Source organism: Patagioenas fasciata, chromosome 2 (assembly GCF_037038585.1).
Source record: "Patagioenas fasciata isolate bPatFas1 chromosome 2, bPatFas1.hap1, whole genome shotgun sequence".
NCBI lineage: Eukaryota > Metazoa > Chordata > Aves > Columbiformes > Columbidae > Patagioenas > Patagioenas fasciata.
In genome coordinates this window covers 36,097,829-36,118,215 of record NC_092521.1, presented here as the reverse complement: position 1 = coordinate 36,118,215, position 20,387 = coordinate 36,097,829, and the positions used below count along the sequence as shown (strand labels likewise).

At 45.1% G+C, this 20,387-nt stretch overlaps 2 protein-coding genes across 2 annotated transcripts in view; one reads left to right on the top strand and one right to left on the bottom strand.

Annotated features, from left to right (window-relative positions):
- Positions 1-9,892, bottom strand: part of SLCO5A1 (solute carrier organic anion transporter family member 5A1) — a 75,326-nt gene extending 65,434 nt beyond the window's left edge. The window contains exon 1 of the mRNA XM_065830368.2: positions 8,701-9,892. Within this exon, the coding sequence (XP_065686440.1) occupies positions 8,701-9,649 (949 nt within the window). The 5' untranslated portion in view covers positions 9,650-9,892. The remainder of the gene's footprint in view (positions 1-8,700) is intronic.
- Positions 9,893-10,072: 180 nt separating this feature from the next.
- LOC139827152 (uncharacterized) lies at positions 10,073-18,702 on the top strand. The gene is made up of 2 exons (XM_071804033.1): positions 10,073-11,139; positions 18,279-18,702. Exons 1-2 carry the CDS (start codon positions 10,470-10,472, stop codon positions 18,401-18,403), a joined length of 795 nt encoding a protein of 264 aa, XP_071660134.1. The 5' UTR covers positions 10,073-10,469; the 3' UTR covers positions 18,404-18,702.
- Positions 18,703-20,387: the final 1,685 nt, after the last annotated feature.

Genomic DNA, 20,387 nt, shown 5'->3' with positions numbered 1-20,387 from the left:
AGTAAAGCACTGTGAACAAATCTGTGACAAGCACTGGGGTAAACTACAACTTGAGCACATAACAGCAAATACCATGCCCTGGTTAGCAAAACATCTATCGGAAGATACACTCAGCTAATACACAGATTATCTGAAATATTCTGATTCTAGAGGACAGCTTAATTAACCTAGAAATGAAAGGATACAATCACAGGAGAATCCATTCAGGAGCTATTTCATATCACTTAGAAGACTGAAAACAGACAGATAAATATGGAAAGTAGTTGCTAATTTACGAAAGCTTACTAAATTCAAACAACTGAAGAGCTGGTAGCTGGTTTCAGAGCAGCACTGAATTTTAAGAAAATCAGTGCTAAGACACTCTGGAGACTTTCATTCCAATCCTGTAAGCAACAATGATAAAAGGTGCAGAGGGTAACTATCAGACTGATGTCCCACTGTGCATGATGCAAGGCAAACAAACTGTTAATATGAATACGTGCAAGGAAAAAAATGCGAGCAACCAAAAAATATCCCAGGAAACTAATGAAAAGAAAGTAGGCTGCTGAAAAAAAAATGTACTGAAAATGGAATAGAAAATCAAAGAGGAACAGCATAGGAGCATACAATTAGTGAACACGTACTATTGTTTGTAAGTACTTCGCATGATACAGTTCATATTTATTTTCTTTGAAAAATTTTTGTTTCCACTTGCTCAAATTACAAGTAAAAATATACACTTTTTTTCTGACTGCATCTCCTCTAAACTCACCATAAAATGTAATTCATACCAGAGCACTATGTTTTTCACTGGTGTAATTTGTCTTTGCTGGTAAGTAAGCTGTTTACCTACAGAAGAATTAGTGCTTTCAGAGTAGACTATAGGGTCTAATGGCAGCAGAAAACAGCACTTGAGTTTCTGTGTTCACACTTCCTGATTTCTCAGGTAAGAACAAATTCACCATGGCAGAAGAGAAGGATGGAGGAAAGGGAAGAGGAAATACCTGGGTTCATTAGCTCTCCTGTTAGCACCATGCAGCGTGTCTAAATTCCTGCCCTTGTGACAGCACAACAGATGCCCAAACTCCCAACTGTTCAGGACACAGCCCATACTTCTCCATGCTGCCGGATTCTGACATATTCTTTCCCATCAGGGGGAGTGCCCTATTTTTTTCAGGGCTCTTGGAAGGAGTTTGGGGACAGATCTGGCTGACTCAAGTGAAATTATCTTGCATGCAACCGCAGAGTCGTCTGCTGTCATAGACTTTGCTTGCTCCAGCCCATGTGCCCAGATAGTCCAATCCAGCCATACTGCTTGAATGCATGGACACCAGGACTCAGAAGGCCAACAGAATTAGAATCATAGAATCATTTTTGTTGGAAAAGACCTTTAAGATCACATCCAACCATTAACCTAATATTGCCAAGTTCACCTCTAAACCATGTCCCTAAGAACCTCATCTACATGTCTTTTAAACACCTTCAACCACTTCCATGGGCAGCCTGTTCCAATGCTTGAAAACCCTTCCAGTGAAGGTTTACCAAATATCCAATCTGAACCTCCCTTGGTGAAAGTTGAGGCCATTTTCTCTTGTCCTATTCGCTTGTTACTTGGGAGAAGAGACCAACACCTTCCATGCTAGTTGTCTCCTTCTTTTGCAAAGCCCTCACTCCTTGAGGTTCCCTGGGTAAAAATTTCCCTCTTCCATCTGCTTCAGTGCCTTCAGCTTGCAACCCTAGTGACTCCCAGCATCCCCGGTAGCTGCTGAGGGGAGTTGCAGAGGCACCCTTGGACTGGGAGCTGAAGCTCTGGTGACAGTTCACAGAGAGGCAAGTGATGGGCTTACGCTGCCCTCAGAGTCCATGTGGCACTGTCTGATCCATCAGCAGCGTGAGACAGTTACCACTTAATCTGACCCCTACAGTCAACAGAGGCAACAACTGCCAGAGGGGATCAGTTAAATTATGTGCCGTTTTTGCTTGGTAACTTTTCAACTGTTTTCAAAAGAAATAGGAAAGGCATGTAAAATGAACACAAAAAGAAAATCTGAGTTCATGCTTCCCAAGTAATAAAGATTTTAAAAGTGCTATCAGAATGAAGAAAACTTAAGATTAAAAAGAGAGTGTGAGACTGAAGAGCCTAATACAATTGACTTATTTGTCTGCTCTTTTAAAATCCATGGATGAAATCCATTCAACTACTTTAAAAATCAGAACTTTTAGATGCTGGCCTTCCGGAGGAAACAGCAGGTCAAGCCTCGTTTACAGAATTGCCAGTGTTTCCTGCACAGCTGAGACAGAAACCTGTATCTTTGAACAATGGTAGGGAGAAATCCAGTCTCCTCTCCTTTGACTGCAAAAGCACTTTCACCACTGAATGAGAGTTAAGGGAAAATGCAGGAAACACAAAGCATCTCTAATCCACTTGCAACAGTAGTTAGGGTGACTCTTTACAAAACAGTCAATGTAGCCAGCAGACAGCTAAAGTTTCCAGCCCCAGGGTAATCAGACACTAGATGCCAAGCCTTCAGTTCCTGGGAAAAGGTACAAACAAGCTATTACTTAAAGGCCACTTTCAAGTCTAAGTTTCCAAGCTTCTCCAGGGACTGCGGCAGGTTCAGATGCTTGTCTGCTCAAACCAGCCCTGCAGCAGAGCTCGTCAGAGAATAAAGTAGCTGCTACCCAAAAAAACACCATTCCCAAGTTGAAGCAGGTGTAAAGGACACTTTTCAGCCTGAGAAACAAAATGCTCAGCATTTCAACAAATGCTAAGCAAGGAAAACAACTGGCCCTGGGACTTCAGTGAGTTTCAGAACCCTGGATCCCACCCAATTTTTCTCCTTTAATATAAAAAGAAAGAGACAATCAAGGAAGTATGTACATAAGCGTCTTCATGCTCCCAAGAAGGGCAAAGCACATTTTGCCAGTCACTTCAAGTGACACTTTGTCAATACAGCTGCTTGTGGATGATGGCATAGCTCATGGCAAGGACACAACGGGAGAGATCCAGAAAGCATCTCTTAGGGACAAAGCACTGGCAGGGCAAGTGAAGGAATATCACTCATGACGTTAAATCCCACAGGCTGTCCCTACCTTTCATTGAATTCATTGTGCACACACTGCTTACACGGACACAGAACCCCACCTTCTCTAAATGCCTAAGAAAATTATAGCTAGGATTACAGTATGAAAAAAAAAAACCCACAGTACAGCCCACCTATGGAGCAGGAGACTAAAGTGGAGAAGAAAAGTAAAATTTATCTTTCTATTTCCTCAGTTATAGTAAAGGGCAATAAAAATGCATAGTGCTGCTTTAAACTAGGAACCATGCCTGCTGCCTGATCAGCATTTTAATAAAAAAGATGTTACAGAAATGCCAGAGAAGCACAATTCTGGACCCTCTTCCTGCAAAATGACCTGTGTGGAAAAACAGCACAATCCATATACAAAGGCAGACCCTCAGACATTTCACCTGCACCCCAAAATGCTCTCTTCGCCCAGCTGAGAGCAGAGTGCTGGCAGCCTGCAGCTCTGCCCAGCTGAGTGTGCAAACAAAGCAAGCACGTGTTTGTACAAAAGACTGCTGATGAGCCAAGTCTTAGTGTATAGCCTATGGACAAACGAAGATGTGGCTTTCACTCAGATAAACTAAAACCCTGTATTTGAAGCATAAGTTCAGCATGCTGCTCTTTTACAAGGGAAATACAGCAAGAAATAAAAAATGCTGGTGAACGTTTTTGCCAATTTCAGCTTCAATGCGCTTTTGCTTCAATTTTTGATTCATAAAATCCTGCCTCCTCACAGGCATGTTTTAAAAATAAATGTACTAAGTCTGTAGGGTTTACCAACTATAGGGATCATCACTGAGAAAACCCTGCAGAAAACTAGCCTTTCTGGATATCAGGTAGCAGGAAGCGTATTCAATGTAAATGACAAGCGGTCATAGGCGGAATTGATGACAATAAAATGAAATGCTGGTCAGCTGTTTCCCTGCTTCAAGATGGTTCAGCTAAAAATTGTTCCTGCCTTGGAAAACCTCAGTAATTTTGCAGCATCCATACGGAGGACCCAGTGCCCTTGGAGCTCCAGCTCCTGTCCTCCAGCAGCATCTGTAACCCCAGAAGTGGTCAGACCAAAATGAATCAATCAAAGTGGCACAAAAATCCAGTGCTTCCCATGCCAACACCCAGACAATGCTGGGTTTGGAGGCCTGGCTCGTTCAGCAGCTGGACCCTGCCCTGGGACCCAGAGGGCAAAGGTGGTGGGTTTCTGATTGAAGCATGTGAAGCTCCTCCTCCCGCCCTCTCCTTCCAAGTGGGACATGGATATAGAGATGCATTTAACTAGAAATACAATAAATACAATTGACATATATCCATGCTTTGGGAAAGTCTGTAAAAGATGTGAGGGGTACACAGAGCATCCAGCTGTAAAACATTAGTAAGAAGGTGATTTCCAGGCAGAATATAATCACAGGGAAATGGCTCACCAAATGCTGGAAACAGCAACCCACAAATCATCCTCACGAAAGCAAAGCCAGAGTCCAAAATGTTTTTGAAACTAGTCTAAATATTTATTCTTTTTCCAGGTTAGGAAAGGATTTTACTTCCCTGGCTCTCAAGCCACTATCTGTACCAACCCCATTTACACAGGTTTATCCAAGTTTTCAGCTTTTATCTCATCAAACCGTTATCTTTGCATTTTGTAAGCATGGTTTGTTCCCAAAACTACGGAGTCTGCATGAAATTAAACTGACTTAGACCTTTTTCTTATATCATTAGCACTCTAGAAACGGAAATAAAATATCTTTAGCACAATGACTAATTCATCCACTAGCCATTTTTGGAGGTACTGGTGAAAGCCATTCCTGAATGCCATAACATTTTCATTAATGCAATATTTCTGTAAAACTTAATGTTGCCTTTCTATGCATGAATCTTCAAAGTAAATACAGTTTTTATTACAATACTCACTTGGAAAAGAAGTAAAATATTTTAAAATTATTCAGGCACTGTAATGCCATTAATAAAACTTCCCTTTCCAAGTGCCACAGTTAATTTTAAGGAATCACTTTTAATCACTATTCAAGACAAACTATTGAATCCCTACAAAAAACCCACAGATTTTCAAAAAAAAACACGCTGTGTTTTAACTGCTAGAATTTAAGAAGTAGCAGAAACATCACCAAGACTGCAAAACAATATTCACAAAGTCCAATTTGACCCCCAATTAAATTCTAATTAATTTAATTAATTAATTAAAAGGAGAACCTGCATACATCGGGCAGCTGATGACAGCATGCTACCACACAGCTGAGCACAGAAGGGAGTGACTTTAGGAGAGGACAAAGACAACTTAGTGATCGCCCATTTTTTACAGGAAAGTGTGTAACTTCCATTTTGGATTATCTGTGATTAAGGGAGATGGTTCTTGTATTTCCTAGGCACCTGTTACAATCACAACTTGTCTCCAAGCCTGATGTCATACATTTTCTCAAAGTTAGCATCAGGATATCAAAGCACCGCCAGGTTTAAAGGGCAGGAGGACGTGGAGGTGGCGCTGCCTTCACAAGGAAGAAACATCCCACAGAAGAGTGAGCTCGCACATTGCTATGCAGGCAGCCCAAACACACATTCCTGCTTGGCACCTTTGTCTTACTAAAAATGACATACCACCTTGTAATCTGGCGCCGTGCCACCCTGACAGATGGACTTAAGTGTAGGCAGCCAAGAGACTATGTATCAGCATCAAATATGTTTTTTGAGAGCAGGACTTCCAGTCAGGAATGTTAAAACAGCTGTCCACATTGAGCTCGCATGCCTACTCTTAAGAGGATATGCTCTTGCCACTCAAGCCCTGAGCTGGATTAACTTGGAAAATAAATAAAATAGCTTCCACAGCCACATAAGGTGAGTTTTTGCAGAATCGGGATTAGTGATACTCAGGGGGCTTTACTGACCTATGATTAGTGGGCACACTCGCAGGGTTGAAAAGCTCCTCAGTTCTGCAGCTCAGTGAAACTTTCATCATGTGCATGCTTGTAAACAAACGTTTCTCATCTAAACACATCTTTTTATATGTTACCTTTCTTTGGGAAAAAAAAAAAAAAAGAGAACCCAATACTAGTATGATAACAAACAAACATGCTAGTGACCTTTAACTGTGTGTTAGAGCACACCTTTTAAATTAACTCTCCTCTCTCAGACACACGTATCTGTGTAACTGAGATCTGTTTCACTGGGCTTTCTTCTCTTTTCAAAACTTCAACTCCCATGGCCCACTCCAAGATTTTTTGTTAGCTCAAGCCTACATGCATACATGCATTTTCCATTTTGACATCATTTACATAGCTTGCCCCAGGAATAAATTATATTACCTTGAAAAACTGGCATTGTCTAGTGCAAGACGTAGGGTGGCCAACTCTACCCCATCCCTGTGCCCAGCTGGGCTGCCTGCTGCCCACAAATCCTTCTCCCCAAGGACATGAAGCATTCCAAAACACTGAGAAGCTTTAAAAAAACATGTTTTCTCACATCAATGTGCCAAACAATGTTCTTTTTCTTTTTTTTTTTCCACAGAACTCAGATTTTACTCCTTCCTGTTAAAAACTCATCAGCCTAAGTCTAATGCAAGGTAAATATTCAAACCTGAACAAGGTAAAAGTTTCCTCAGGACTTCACACTATTTAAAAAAAGGTAATACCAAGATTTCCAATGATAAGCAATATTGCTTCTAGCTCTGAGTAGCTTAAAGACTGAAAGGAGGTGATGATACATTTTATTCGTTTAAACATGCTTTGTGTTCATTTTAATTCTTCTGCCTATAGAATCAGACTTCAGGTATAAATATTTCGTGTACACTGTAGCTGGGTACCTCATCTTTACTCTTCTTAATCACTACATATGAACTTCAACTCTACAAGGATATTCCCAGTATAGATCAAAGGCGCCTTCAGTGCCTGGTGACAGGGTCACATACAGTGTTCCAACAGCTGCTGGAACTTTGTTAACTTCAAGGCTAATCTTTGATGCAATTAAAAGTTACCTGAGTCATTTTATTACAATTTCCCATGCTAGAAGCATTTCAGTGGCAGGCATCATTTCTCCTGCACAGTCAGGATTTCTGACCACTGACCTTGCTTCCCCTTCCATGAAGACTTTATTTCTCCTCTTGCACTGTTAATCTTCTTTACCCTTCATTCCTCACCCTCACCTCAGGCATTTCCATCTCCTTTTATTCCTTGTTTTTGAGGACTGTATGAAATTGTGTTAGCAAAAGTTTCACCTCCCTTCTGTCACTCCTAACTACGCTTACTAAGCTCGGACAACAAGATGCTTGGATTTTTCATGCTGCAAATAAAGTTGATTCCCCATTAAACTAAATTTCCATACCGATTAACCTTTCTCAGAGGGGAGGAAGAGAAGGAAAATGCTTTCTCAAATATTTAATCAGGCAGATTAGCAATGCTGTGAAAACAACAGAAAAAAAAAAATGTATATAATACCTCTCCCTCCTTCCAAAAAGCAACAGTGCCTCAGGCTTTCTCACGACACCACACATACACTGTGCATGTCTTTAAAATGGTTCAGGGGACAGTCAAATCACTGAAGAACAGGTCAATGGGAATAAAAATACTGATCCGGATGACTACTTTTTCTTAATTAAGTAATTACACACACACCCTACGTGTATTCCTTTCATGCATGTTTTACACAGAATGATTATCTCTATGGTTATCATAAAGCCAAAGTAAATTGAACTGCAAATGGTAATGCTGAGCATCCAAAACCCCTTGGCAGCACTCTCAGCCCCATAAGTGCCTCTCATTTGAAAAGAATTTGAAGGAGTATGTGAGGTTTATTTCTTACAGAATCATGTAAGGTACTAATGCAAATTCAGAGAACAGTCAGTCTTCTTACACATTACACAAACTACCAAAAATGTATGGTGTTCACTATCACGTTGAAACTCCTGAAAAGTTTAGTACCCAGTTATCTGAGAAACTCCTTTGTCCTGTCCTAAGAATGACTATTAGGAGGACCAGTCTGTACCTGCCAAAAGCCAAGTGCCAGATCAGACTCTCGTTTTGTTGTGTCCCTTAACTGAGCTCTTAACTCTGAAGGTTTTAACTTGCTGTTTTATCAATGTTTTTTTAACCCATTCTGAGTTGCCAGATGATTTACTGACACCAGCCAGAATTCATTGCTAGTTAAATACAAATGAATACTGGAAAAGTAAAATGAAGCATGCCAAAATGTCTCAAAATCTAAAACATCAACATCATAGACAGAGACTTTAGGCTAATGGGATGCTGAACAAAACTTAGAAAATATATAGCTTCTGTATTAGCAGAAATAAACTTGAAGAAGCACGGCAAACTTTAACATCACTTTCTGAAAAAGTCACCCGCTAATGCCAAGTGCTGAAAAGTATTAGAGAAGCTGACCTCTGCTGTCCCGTTGTCTGGGTGGGAGGATATGAGAGTAGCCACTTGTACACACTCTGCCTTAGCTTCACCTGTTACTGCTGTTCACCACTCCACATGAAAGAGCAAAAACATTTTAAAACAGGAAAGCATGGCAACTTTACTTCAAAAGTTCACTTCAGGAGGAAAAGTTATCACAGGTGTTGTTCAGAAAGAACAGGGCCCAAGTACCTGTAACTCGTCCCTCGAACAGATTTGGCATTCAGTCAAAGCACCCTGGTACTTAGATGCCTTACCTAGGTAAAGCGAGGCGTTTTCTTTCTTGACATTGTCATCTAAGTAGGTTGGTCCCAAAGTATAGATGGGGGTCGAGCCCATGCCAATAAGGATTTGGGCACAAATGAATAAAGCTACATAGAGAGAGTGGTCGTTTCCACCAGAGTCCTTGACACAGGCTGGCGAGTCCCACTGCTCTTTGGTGGTGCCATTGCCAGTCATGCACAAGCCTTCATTACTGACAGAGGAGTTCAATTCCTGGATCTGGTACGGCGGAGAGATGAAATGAGGTAAGGAGAAGAGTGCAGCCCCCAAGGCAATGAAAAACCCCCCTACAGCCAGCCAGAGCGGCCTCCGTCCGCGTCCCCCGAAGTAGCTGATGAAGACCACCACCACCAGGCTCCCGATGTCGAAGCAGCTGACCAGCAGCCCCGACTCCGAGCTCTTAAGGCTGTATCTCCGCTCGATGGTGGTGATGACGCTGCTCAGGTAGCCGGAGACCATGAGGGACTGGATGAAGGTCAGGAAGCACATGCACACCAAGAAGAAGCGCGAGTCCGCCAGCACTGCCCGTAGGCACGCTCTGCCCGGGGGGCCCGCCAGCAGCAGCGCTGGCGGCCGCAGCGGCAGCGGGGTGCCCGGCGACACCCCTCGACTGGGCGCCACCGACTGGCCGCCGTCCGTCCTCCGGGGGAAGCTCCCGCTGCCGGCGGCGGGGAGCTGGGCAGCCCCGGCGGCGCCCCCGCTCCGCCCGTCCTCGGCAGCCGGTCCCGCGGCGGTGCTCGCCGTAGCGCCGTCGCCCCCCCCGGCCGCCAGGGGGGAGCCGAGCGCGGCCCCGCGGCTGCCCGGCGCCGCCCCGCCGAGCGCGGGCAGGCTGCGGCACCGCGGCGCCTCCGCCCGGCCCCCCGCCGCCGCAGCCGGCCGCTCCGCCCCGGGGCGCCGCTGCGCTGGGGTCCCCGTCGAGGCCATGCTGGGTCCGGCCGCGGCCTCAGAGGAGCCCGGCCGGCTCCATCGCCGCCGTGCGTCGAGCGCGCTGAGGGGCCCGGCGGGAGCGCAGCATAGCGGGGAGGGGAGGAGGGAGGGGAGAGGGGTGGCCCTAGCCGCGGCCGCCGGCCGCCCCGCCGCACGTGTCAGCCAAAGTCCTTTGTGGCTCCATCCTCCCTCAGTGTCGCTGAAGGGGACGCCCGCCTGCCGGGGCGTCCCCGCTGCCGGCGGCTCTTGCTCCCCGCCGCCGCATGCCCGCGGCGCCGCGCTCAGCAGTTGCCCGCCGGGGCCCCGCGGCCAGCCCGGGCGCCGCGGGGGAGCACCGCCCGCTGCCGCTGCTGCCGCTCCGCCGCCCACATCCTCCTCTCTCTGCGCCGCCGACGCCGCTGACAGAGCTCCAGGGGGGTGCTGCCGATCTGCGGGGCGGAGAGCAAGCACGGGAGGTCAGCGGCGCCGGCCCCAGCGGCCCCCGCCCCGCCGCCCCGGTCTCTCCCCGCCCGACCCCAGGATCTGCGTTGAGCTCTGGGGAGTGCCCGCTGCCCTCTGGGGAGGACCGCGGGAGAGACCCAGGGACCGTGTCCTTGTGGACAGCCACATAGATTTACATAAGAGCAGGAGCGGAGCACACGTCCGTGAGCCTCGGCTCGAGTGCGACCCTTTTATTGGCGCCGGATGCGACAGGCAAAGGTCACCGTGCCAAGCCTTCTATATTCCAGCCTAAAAATAAACACGCTGAAATAAATACTCTGCTACAACTCGGCGGCCCGGGGAGCGGCAGCAGGCGGAGCAGAGGGGAACAAAGCCGATGCTGAGGCAGTGGCGGCATGCACCCCGAGCGGCGGCACCCTGGGGCCGGCCTCGCTGCCCCAGCTCGCCTGGGTGCCCCCCGTGCCCCCGGACACGCGGGATGGCCGAGAGAGGGACGGTGGTCAGCCCTGCCTACCCTGGCAGCGAAACACGCCTTTTGCCTCCTTTGTCCGCTTTTGTCTCTCCGCCGCCTTCTCGATGCGAAGGGGCAGACGGGCGTGGGGGGGAGGTAGTGGCATCCCGGCCAACTGAACCCCAACGGCAGCTCTCCACCCACCCCCAGCGAGTGGGCAGCGGGCAGGGAGGGGGAGCCGGCGGGATGCACCGGGGTCCTTGCTCCAGGCCGCTGCAGAGAAGAAAGACGAGGCTACTCACCGTGGCTGCGGCGAGAGGGGTGAGCCCACAACCGAGCCGGCGAGTCAGCCCAGCCCTGCGCCCCCGCCCCGCCTGTCACCCAACGCCAGGTCCCCCTCGGCCGCCTCCCCGGGCGGCGCGGCGGAGCGCAGGCGCGCCCGCTGCCGCCCGTCGCCGCCTGCGGGCCGGGTCGCCGCCGGGACGGGCGATACAGCCCAGCGCTCAAGTCCGCTCCGATCTACCCTCTCCGCTGAGCAGGGGGCGGCTCCCGGATCTCCGCGACCTGCACCGTCAGGGCAGAGCGGCAGCCCGCGGTAAAGCACGTTACATCTCTTCACAAGAGTTTACGGGTGAGCCCGGCTGGGACAAGCGGCGAGACAGGCTTGACAAGGGGCTGGCCGGTGCCTTTTCTCTCATCTGGAGTTGCCGAGCGCCGCAACTTGGCTGAGAAAGTCAGCGAAGCGCTCCGCACATTTGTCAGCCCCAGGCGGCAATCAGGGTGCTCCCTGGTGTTGCACCGCGTTTTGTAAGAGGTAATGAAATATTCGGAAGGCGAGACCTCAGTTACAGTGTCTGCTGAGAAGTGAGAAGGAAGAACAAAGGACGTTTATTTATTTATTTAGGAAAATAGAAAACCAGGCCACCTGATGGTCAATTTGTCCAGGCTGTTGTCTCTGGGAGAGACACTTCCAGACGTGGGAAAACACGCACAAAACCTATGAAAAGCAGTGAGTTTCTTCTTAATCCCCTTTTCTCAGTTTGTTCAGAGTCTCGAATCACACTGCTTTGTTTTCCTCTGAAATCTCTGTTTTTAAAGCCCTAGTACTACGATAAGTCTAGATAGTCCCGCCAATTTAGTCCTGCCACATTTATTGTGGTTTGATAGAGGGTGAACTGATAAGGCAATTCTTTTTTGGTCTAAGTTTTACCATTTAAAAAAATGCCAACGAATACACCAAAGAAGTATAGTATCCTACACATTTCTGAATAGGTAGTGCTTTTCTGGACAGGATAGATTTACCTTTGGTTTGTTTCACCTGCTTAAAAAAAAAAAAAAAATTAGGACTGACCACATTTGTTTGCTTATTTATAATCTTAATCAATAAGGTAGTTTCATAGGATACCATTTTCAATTTTTATCAGGCTTGTGCTTGATACCTCTTTGTGCTTGCTTAATGCTCAGGCAGCTCAAACTCAACACAGCCAAAACAATACTTTTGTTTCCTAAGGTTTCACCACATTTCTCCTGTTGATAAGGAACCTCGAGTTCAGTTGTTGTCTGGATCTGTAGTTTTTTAGTATTCTCTTTGATTCAGACAGGTTTTCAAGGATGCTTGAAAAACTCATCTCAATGATTCACAGTATCACAGTATCACAGTATGTTAGGGATTGGAAGGGACCTCAAAAGATCATCTAGTCCAATCCTCCTGCTGGAGCAGGAACCTCTAGGTGAGGTCGCAGAGGAACATGTCCAGGCGAGTTTTGAATGTCTCCAGGGAAGGAGACTCCACAACCCCCCTGGGCAGCCTGTTCCAGTGCTCTGCCACCCTCACTGAGAAGTTTTTTCTCAAATTTAAGTGGAACCTCTTGTGTTCCATCTTGATTCACCATCTCAATGTCCCTAACATGGTTTCTTCTATATCATCATCCCACAGCTTGTTGTTACTGCAGTTCCTCACTTCTTTTTGTTCCTGTTCTGCTGCCAGTCACTCATGGCCACAGTTTCCTTCGCACTGGCTCTGGCACTCAGCTGAGCCCTCAGTAAGCTGATTCAGCTCACTGAAATGGCGGGAAAACAACCCAAAGGAAACAAAAATTTTTTGCTTGGCTATATGAGCTGGGTCACCTCACAAAGGACCCTCAATCCCATAGGAAAATATAAGGGTGTAGGATTCACAACCTTCACAGTAGTTGCAAATAGTACAGCTTGCAAATAAGTACGATTTCAATTCTTTATGCATTGGCAAAACTATAAAGAGATAAAATTGTCCTTCGGACTAGGTGAAGGTGTTTGTTTTAGGAAGTTACTCCAGTTGGCTACAGCTGCCAGAATGCCTGACTTCCTGGCTTGCTTTTGGCTTTAAATACTTAAATAACAGGTTAGCTGAGCAAAGAGAATATTTGTAGTCTGTAGTGGGTATGAGCATCCAGTGCCAAGTGATGAACGGGAAATCAATATTACTCTTTTCACTGGCTAGGTTGATTACAGAATATGCAATGATGGTACACAAGTTCACAATAAAATATAAATGTGTAAGACTTATTATGCAAACTTTCTGCTTTTAAAGTCTCACCGTAGTGAATTTGAAATACACAGTATCCCTCAAGCACAAATCAATCAATTGGTGTTGCAGAATGGTCTGTTTATGGCTACAATTGCAAAATAACATCATTTTCATTTTGCTAGATGACATGGGCTGTCATCCTCCTTTTGATTTATCCGTGTTAGTGAAAGATATTAAGTCAGGACTAGTGGGAGACAGGCCCTTCATCTTAATAGTGCCTACCTAAGTTTTCAGCTGACAACCTCTCTCCCATGTGGGCTGCCCCTGCTGTGGTGGTGAGTGCTCGCACAGTGCATTTGGCTGTTGTTCTTTGAGGGACAAGACCCCTTGACAGAGAGATGGTAAAAACCAGCAGAGGGGAAGTGGAGTACCTTAACTTGGGCTGGCTTGGTCTCATCAGCTCTATCAGTTTCAGAACAGAAGACAACAGAGCTACAAAGGCACCATCTTCTCAAGGTCACACTTTAGTTGTGAATAGATTTGTGGCTTTACATGTCCTCGCTATTCCAGGGATCTGCTGATGCCCGATGAGGTGCCTCAGCCTGGTCTATTCCAGGTCACAAAGAGAGGGAAGAACTCAGCTGAAGGGTGGCATGAGTTGGTGGTTCTGCTATTCCTTCAGTATTTCACATTTCCAGCCAGGTTTTCCAGTCGATGCTATGCCACAAATGCAATAAATCAACACGCTTGTCTTCCTTCACCTTTTTCCCTGACACTGCTGCCATTTTTGGGCAACATTTGCTCTTCATTCCCAGCCCAATATTAACAAAGCAATAAGCAAAACAGGATGTGCGTGAGGAGGCTAATGGGCTTCAGGTCCTCCTGGAATGTGAGCATTGGGAAACATAAAGCGAAAGGACAAGTAACTTCACTCCTCAGGGACCCTCACCAAGCTAGTGTCCTAATGAGCTCCCAAGGGCAGCTCACTGTTTGGAGACAGCAGCTCATTATTTTTATTTGGGATGTCAAAGAGAGCACTTATAACAGCAGATGCTAAACTAAAGAGCTCATTTACTACAAGAGATGAGCTTAACCACAGTCAGATACTATTGAGATAAATCCACCTTAACATTTGTTGGTCTCCAGACAAGAGCTAACTACAGTCTTATGAATGAAATAAAGAAACCATAAATGCTAGGGAGGTGAAAAGCAATAGGGGAAAGGAAAAAAAGAGAAAGATAGTCTCAAAAATAATAACTAAACCTATGGGTGGCAGCTATCAGCATTAAAATTGTACATATCAGAGAAGAAAGGGCTACCTTTTCTCACTGAGGTCACTCTTCTACATTATACTCTGCCCTATGTCATGTCCTTCCGTCCAGGGAGCAGCCTCATGATCATCAGTGGGGCCAGGTCAGTGGAAGCAATGGTTTCAGTTGGTCATCAGATCAGAAGCAAGGAAATGTGTTCCCGCCAAACCAGAAAAGCATCCACATGCACAATATCACATGGGCATAATTCTATGCATTTAAAGCCATCTCTAAGACCATACAGAAGAACTTTCTACACTGAAGCCTCTGCATGCCTGGAACAGAAGGTATCAAACAAGGGACACTTATTTTGAAGGACAAAGTGGGCAGGCACTCCTAGCATTCTCAGAGCCACGTATCGGTACCAGAATGACATCACCACAAACGTTTTCATTTCTTGTCTTTCTTTAACTATTTCTTCCCCCCTTGTGGTACATACAAAGTTGGCAATGTATGGATCACAGCAAAAATCATTCCCACTTACCATTTCTGATACAGTGAAACACCTGACAGGTAGAAACGTGAGAGGGAAATCAGAGAAATCCCTCTGTCTCCCTTTAAACTCCTTTTCAGTGACATTTGTTGTAGGGTTTTGCAGTGCAGATGGTTGGGTTCGCCTTTAATGTCAGTTGTTTACTTTGTCTTTCGTATTAGATCGTAGTCCAACTCCGAGCTCTTCTCACTCCCTTAGAGAGTTCTGATTGGGCTTTCTAGAGATATAAATTGCTCCAAACTGCTGCATACAAAAGACTTTCTCTTGGCTGGTGGGTTTCTGGAGAAAGGAATGTCACTTCCTCCACCCTCCCAACAGCATTTATAATAAAGGAAGAAGGCTGAAGGAAATGCTGTCATATTTCAGTGACCATTTGTGTCTCTTCAGGTGAATTCAACAGTGGAATTTGGCCACATCTGAGATCCTGGGAGTAGGTGTTTCTGTGCTGCTGCTTGCTCCCCTGGAAGGAGCCTTCTTTTAGCCACTCAGTTCACTTAAGAGTGCGTTTTAACATTTCACAGAAAGGCCTCCTCACACCTCCACCCACCCCAGCCCAAGGAGGTGGAAGATGCATCTCCCAGTTAACAGACCAGTACCAGGGGTGCTGATGCTGCAGACTGTGATGCCAGTGGGACAAAAAGGAGGTAGCAGGTGGCCCCACCCCCACTGTCACTCATGTGGCAAATTTCTCCACAGTGTGCTCCTCTTCCACACTTGGGCACCCCAGGCCCTGCCCTCCTGGGCTGCTGCCCCTGCACTTCAACCTCTTCTCCCTTGCAAGTCTTTCAGCCCCTTCCTCCCATCCACTTCTCTGTCATCCACAGTGGCACCACCATGTGCCCTGTCTTCTCCCCTGCTTGTCCACGTAGTACCATCCAGTTTGCTCTTCACCAGTTGTTCCAGAAGTCAACCAGCACATTCCCTTGATCAGGCCCTCCAGTTCTTCCCAGATCCCCAGCCAAAGGACCTTGCCTCCTTGGCTTGGAGTTGTGCCATTCCTACCTCTGCCCTTCTCAACTTTCCAGCTGTTTTACTTTCTTCTTTCTCTGAAATTGTTTTCAGATCCTTCATGGCACAACTCTGTCAAACACTCTTCACTGCTTTCTCTCCCTCAGCATGCCTATCTTGCTCACTTGCTCTCTTCTGGTTCAGTTCTTCCAAGTGCAGCAGCCCCCAGCCTGTGACTTGCAGATAGCCTGATGCCTTCAAAACTCCGGTTTGCTTATAGCCATGGGAAGGAATAAAGGGAAAACTGGCTGCTGAAGTGTGACACTCATGCTAGCTCTGGAATGCTATTTACTTTTTGCTCTTGGGTCAGCCAAGGCTTGGGACACATACCTCTTTTAACAGCATTTTTCTAGCTTCTTTCCATCCTTCTGTCCAGGATCCATCTTCTGATCATCAGGCATGGAGAGGTGATAAGCCAGAATTGCATCAGTCTGAGCAGCCCAGTCAGAAGGAGCAGATGATAAGGAAGGTCATCTGCAAAGAGTAGCACAGGGAAGGCTCTGACATGCCTTGCCCATCACAGGGCAGAATCTGTGACTATACATATGGGCTCCCCTTTGAGTGCCTTGCATCAGGATAAAGCCCATTCCACTTACATTAGTCATAGTGATAGTTCTATAGGGCTGTCCTGGTTTTGTTAAAAACAAGATCAGTTTCTCTTTTAGTGAATTTTCCTTTCAGCTAAGTTCTTCTAAGTAACTGCACTTTTCTGAAGCTGGCCTCATGTTTTTGCAGACAGGAGCAATGGAATGTAAGGTCACTGATAAAAGTGCAGGTTCCATAAGTGAGAGGGGCGTATTTATAAGGAGGGGTGAACAGGTGACCAAAACTGACCAACTAAGTATTCCATCCCATCCACACCATACACCACATAAAAGTGGGAGATCACGAGGGTCTCACTCTCTTCGACTATGGTTGGCATCTGAAGAGGACCCTGCCTGTCATCCCTGTGAGCCGAGGCCTGGTTCCGGTGAATCCTGCATCCAGTTCTGATTTGCTACAGAGTCCAACCCAGGACTTTTGGGTGCCTGCCCTGCAGCTGCCAGAGCAGCTGGCACCAGACAATGCTGGCTGCTGGGAAATTCAAGATTAGTTTTGTATATTTTGTATTATTTTCTCTATTTTATTAGTAGAATTTGTAAAACATTTTTAACCTTTTCCAACTTGCAAGTCTCTCTCTTTTTTCTTTCTATCGCCTTTCCTTGGTGGGGAGGGCTGGGGTCAGGGGTGAAGGACATTAACAGAGAACATCTGCCACAGTTTATTGTCGCTCTGCTATTAAATGGTGACAAGGGCTTATTGTTTTATTTTAGAAGATGCCAAGTCTAAGGAGGTAACAGTTGTGTTCAAATTTAGACTTTCTTTCTCGAGCAAAAGCCCAATATTTAAGTGTGTTTGTCTGAAAAAGCTAGACAAGCATCTTTAAAAATGGGATTGAATCTCTGAGAAAAAACACTTGCTTTGAAAAATGAATTTAAATGTAAAAAGTCTCAGTTGTTTTTATACATAAAGATTATAAATATATATATATATTTTTTTTTTTTTAATGGAAGAAAAAGTAAAAACTAAAACATGTTTCTATTTTATACATACCATTAACCTCTGGAAATCATCTTGATAAATGCTGTGACAAACTAAGAGGTGGGGCTCAAATTCCCAATCCTGCAACATGTCAGACTGCATGAGGAACTTGTCAAGTGGGGCTGAGGGAAGAGGGAGGATGCAGGAAGCTTTTGGAGTCAGCAAGGGACCTCTCAGGTCTGAGGAGGTTGTAGCATGGAGGGTGTTGATCTCTTCTTCCAAGTAGCGAGTGATAGGACAGGCGGAAGTGGCCTCAGGTTGCACCAGGGGAGGTTTAGATTGGATATTAGGAAAAAATTCTTCATGGAAAGGGTTGTCAGGCAGTGGAACAGGCTGTCCAGGGAAGCAGTTGAGTCACCATGCCTGGAGATGTTTCAAAGATGCATAGGTGAGGCTCTTAGGGACATAATTTAGTGCCAGAGTTAGGTTAACAGTTGGACTCGATGACCTTGAGGGTCTCTTCCAACCAAGATGATTCCATGATAGCTTCCTCGATCCCTGCACTGGGGAGGGGAACAGCCCCTTTCCTTCACTCTGGAGCTGGGCTGGAGCCCCTGAGAAGCTCTGAGCACTCCAGCCACAAGCGAGGAATATCCAAAGGCAGATGATCCACCAGCTAATCATCAAAGATACTTTTTTTTTTCCAAGTTATTTACAGGTAAGATATACCAGATTATTAAACACCAGGACACTTTTTTAGGAATGTACACAGGTCTATGGTATCCTAGCAGACGGTATATGGTATATGCCTTGAATGCAAAGCACATTTAGTGCCTATAATTGTTTCAAAGATTCATAGCTCTGGTTTTAAGCCTGTTTTTTTTTTTTTTTTCCAGCTGCCACAGCTGTATCAGGCATTAAAGAGTCATCAGATACACAGTCTACAAAGGAGAGGAAGAAAGGGAGTTGTACTATGCCTTTCTATGCCATTTCACTCTTTTTGTTCACATTTTTTCCCTGAAAGTCCTAGTTCGTCTAGTACGTATTTCTTTTCAAATTATAGAAGCATTCATCTGAAATGGAAGAATTGTTTGAACCCAGGATCAAAGCCATGAACAAAGACTAAACCATATTTCCCTCTCACTCTCATTCACAGATATCTCATTTCTCAGCATCTGCCGCTTTATTTCAATGTCACCTTTCAGTGGCCTTTTGGCAAGAATTCTGTATTCATGTATAAACTAATGCATGTATATTTGGTTAATATATGCATTATGACCTTAACCATCCTAAAACATTATTCTTCTCTCTACACTTATATGCCGCTGTGTTAATTTTGAATCTTAAGTGACAAAGTCAAAATACTTTGAAATAGCTGTTTGAATCTGTTTGAATTCTTTGCCAGTATCCAAATTCAAAATTCCATACTAAAATAGAACATTTGCTCATTGCTTTTCCACCCACCTGATCATTAGTTTCTCTCAGGGGAAACACACTGGCAAAATCACAAAATATCAGTGCCACAATAGAAGAAACATGGAAGAATGCCACCGAGTAAAAATATCCTTTCTGAAAGTCAGTACACAGAAACATAAAAATGTCTGGGAACTCCTGGGTCATCATTGCCCAATCCTAGTTACCACGACATGATAGGCTTTTAGTCTACTGTGAGCCACAGCATGCCCTGACCACAAACATCATCAGCTCCAAAATGTAGCAGGTTTAGTACAAAACACAAAAAAACCACAAAATCTATAATGCACCATTAAACCGAGAGAGAAAAAAAAAAATCAATTTCATTGCCTGCTTCTAAGTAAATCTACAGTGTGTCTGGAGGTAGAGACTTCAAATATATCCTTCTGGACTGTGCCAGTGTCACCCCATCCAGTCATCTTAGGTGGGAGTCAGCAAAGTTCCACCTGGAATAAGCACTTGTACCCTTACAGAAAGAGAAAGAGCGTTTGTCCAGGGAAAGTGCATGTCATTCAGAACCAATACCTTTAAATAAAATAATGAACAAGTTTAATTAGTGAGCAGCAATAAAGCAATTTAACACTGATGAATATAGAAGAAAAGTTGCACAAAATAAGAGTAACAGAGGAAGGAGTGCTGAGAATAGACTCACAAAATACATTGCTATCTAAAATGTGATTTAATGTAATTGATTCAGTAAATCTGAGAGTATTAAAAATGTTTGTCAATTGTCAGTACAGAAGTTAGCTTCCTCGTGTTTCAGTAGACCTGAAATTGGAGAAAACTCCTGAAATGAGGAGAATTATAGTCTGAGATAAATACATAAGATTTCTACTCTCTACCTCTGGTGTGGTAAAGCCATTTCAAAGCCCTGGGGCTACTGTACATCTCCAGCACTTAAACCAAATTCTCAACCTAGAATATGAAAGTCAGAAAGGAATGTAGTGAGCTATTTACAGTTATTTGGTCTAAAGTAATATGGTGTAAAAAGCAGATACAAAAAAAGTAGGCAGGAAAGCTCCTGGTAAATATGCACCAATGTTCAAAACAGATTTTGGCCAGATATGAAAGCAGGCTTTTGTTGTTTTTTTCAGGAAGACTATTTTGCCCAGCAGGGCATATTTTACAGTCTTAGGATCCCTATACAAATAAAACTCACAGATCTCTTAGAGGAATGCATGCAAAATCATCCTGAAGTTATGTATTTATTATTACAAGACTGGAAAAAGAACCAAAGGAAATGCTCTAAGAGGAACCATATGCTGAAACCTTATTCACCTTTTATCCTTGAAAACATATTTTTAATGTGGGTACTCTGAAGGCCTATTTCAGCAAGCAGTAGCCTCTACAGCTGCTGACCCAAGAAAGCTTTTAGACCTGGCAATCACAGAGGCTTATATATGAAATCAAATGGCAATTTTAAAATATTGCAGCCTCCTACACCATGTTAAAGACCACCCTATGACTGCCATGAGCTGTCTGTGGCCCAAATTCTCATCTGAGTTACAGGAAAAAGTGATTCCCCTGGATTC